We start from the raw sequence: 1,080 nt of genomic DNA, 5'->3' as shown, positions 1-1,080 counted from the left end.
CTTCAAGCAACTTAAAGAAGTCCAGACGCTTTTCTTTGCAAGCTCCTTTGATCACACCAAAAGGTGACTTTGTTTATTGAACTCTCGCGTGCACTCTGCAGCATAACAGGAAGCATCCTTTCAAAAAATAATAACAGATGAGGGCATACCTATTAACTAGCTCAACAAATAATAAAGTAAGAGTCCAAGACGAGTGCCAATGCCACTCCGCCTAAGTCCGAACCGCCGCCTGATGTAGAGAGGGCGGGGCAGAAACCTGCTTCCTGCCTGAGAGAGGCGGAGCTTCAGTGGCTCTTCTTGGACGAGCCGAAGCCAGAGAAGCCCATTACTGTCGCCATCTCTTCGTCCTCCTCGAAGTCCACGTCCTCCTCCGCCCGTCGCTTCCGCTCCTTCTGCTTCTCCTTCTTGTACGCCTTCACCTTCTCCTCCTCCTCCCGCAGCTCCTTCATGCGCTCCTCGAAGTCGTACTCCTTCTGCTTCTCCTCCAACTTCTTCTTGTTCACCTCGAATCTCTTCTTCACCTGATCAAGAGACAAGCGCTCCACCCGCATCGACATGCCCAGGTTCCTCTGATGTTTTTTGCCATTGATGTGATCCAGGAAGTTGATGGAGTCTTTGACCACACAGTCGCACACGTTACAGTAATACCCGCCCATCTCGGCCTGCGGTGTGGTCTTGGTGATGATGATGGTCTTCCCCAGTTTGGACTCGAGGTCCACCGTGTAGTCCCGGTGATGCAGGAGGTCCCGCTTGACCGGCGGCGCAGTTTTTCCATCTCGCCATTCACGCTCCCTCTCCTCCACCAGACGTTTCTGGGCGAGGTTCTCGTACTCGTCTTTGTCCCATTTCCGACGGAAGTCGTTTTCACTCGACCTGCTGCCAGACGTCATCTTGTTTACTTGTGACCGGAAAAAATCTCCAGTCTTGCCGCAACCACTCATTTTGACAGGTTCTTCTCTTCGTAGTATCAAGACTAAGAGAAAATGTGGCCCGACTGGCTAAAAGCCTCGCTTATATTTCCGCAGAGCGCGCGCAGCTTCGTCACGCACCAATCGCAGAGAGGCTTGCGGCAGCGCGCAA

The 1,080-nt window shown here is 52.6% G+C and overlaps 1 protein-coding gene across 1 annotated transcript; it reads right to left on the bottom strand.

Annotated features, from left to right (window-relative positions):
- Nucleotides 1-207: 207 nt before the first annotated feature.
- On the bottom strand, nucleotides 208-920 carry LOC102307421 (zinc finger matrin-type protein 2-like). The gene has a single exon (XM_042213563.1). It carries the CDS (start codon nucleotides 888-890, stop codon nucleotides 285-287), a length of 606 nt encoding a protein of 201 aa, XP_042069497.1. The 5' UTR covers nucleotides 891-920; the 3' UTR covers nucleotides 208-284.
- Between the last annotated feature and the right edge of the window lie 160 nt (nucleotides 921-1,080).

The sequence above is a fragment of the Haplochromis burtoni genome, unplaced genomic scaffold (genome assembly GCF_018398535.1).
Source record: "Haplochromis burtoni strain Fernald_Lab_line unplaced genomic scaffold, NCSU_Asbu1 Contig_454, whole genome shotgun sequence".
NCBI classification, from domain to species: Eukaryota; Metazoa; Chordata; class Actinopteri; order Cichliformes; family Cichlidae; genus Haplochromis; species Haplochromis burtoni.
The sequence above is the reverse complement of the archived record's forward strand: the minus strand, read 5'-3'. Positions and strand labels throughout refer to the sequence as shown.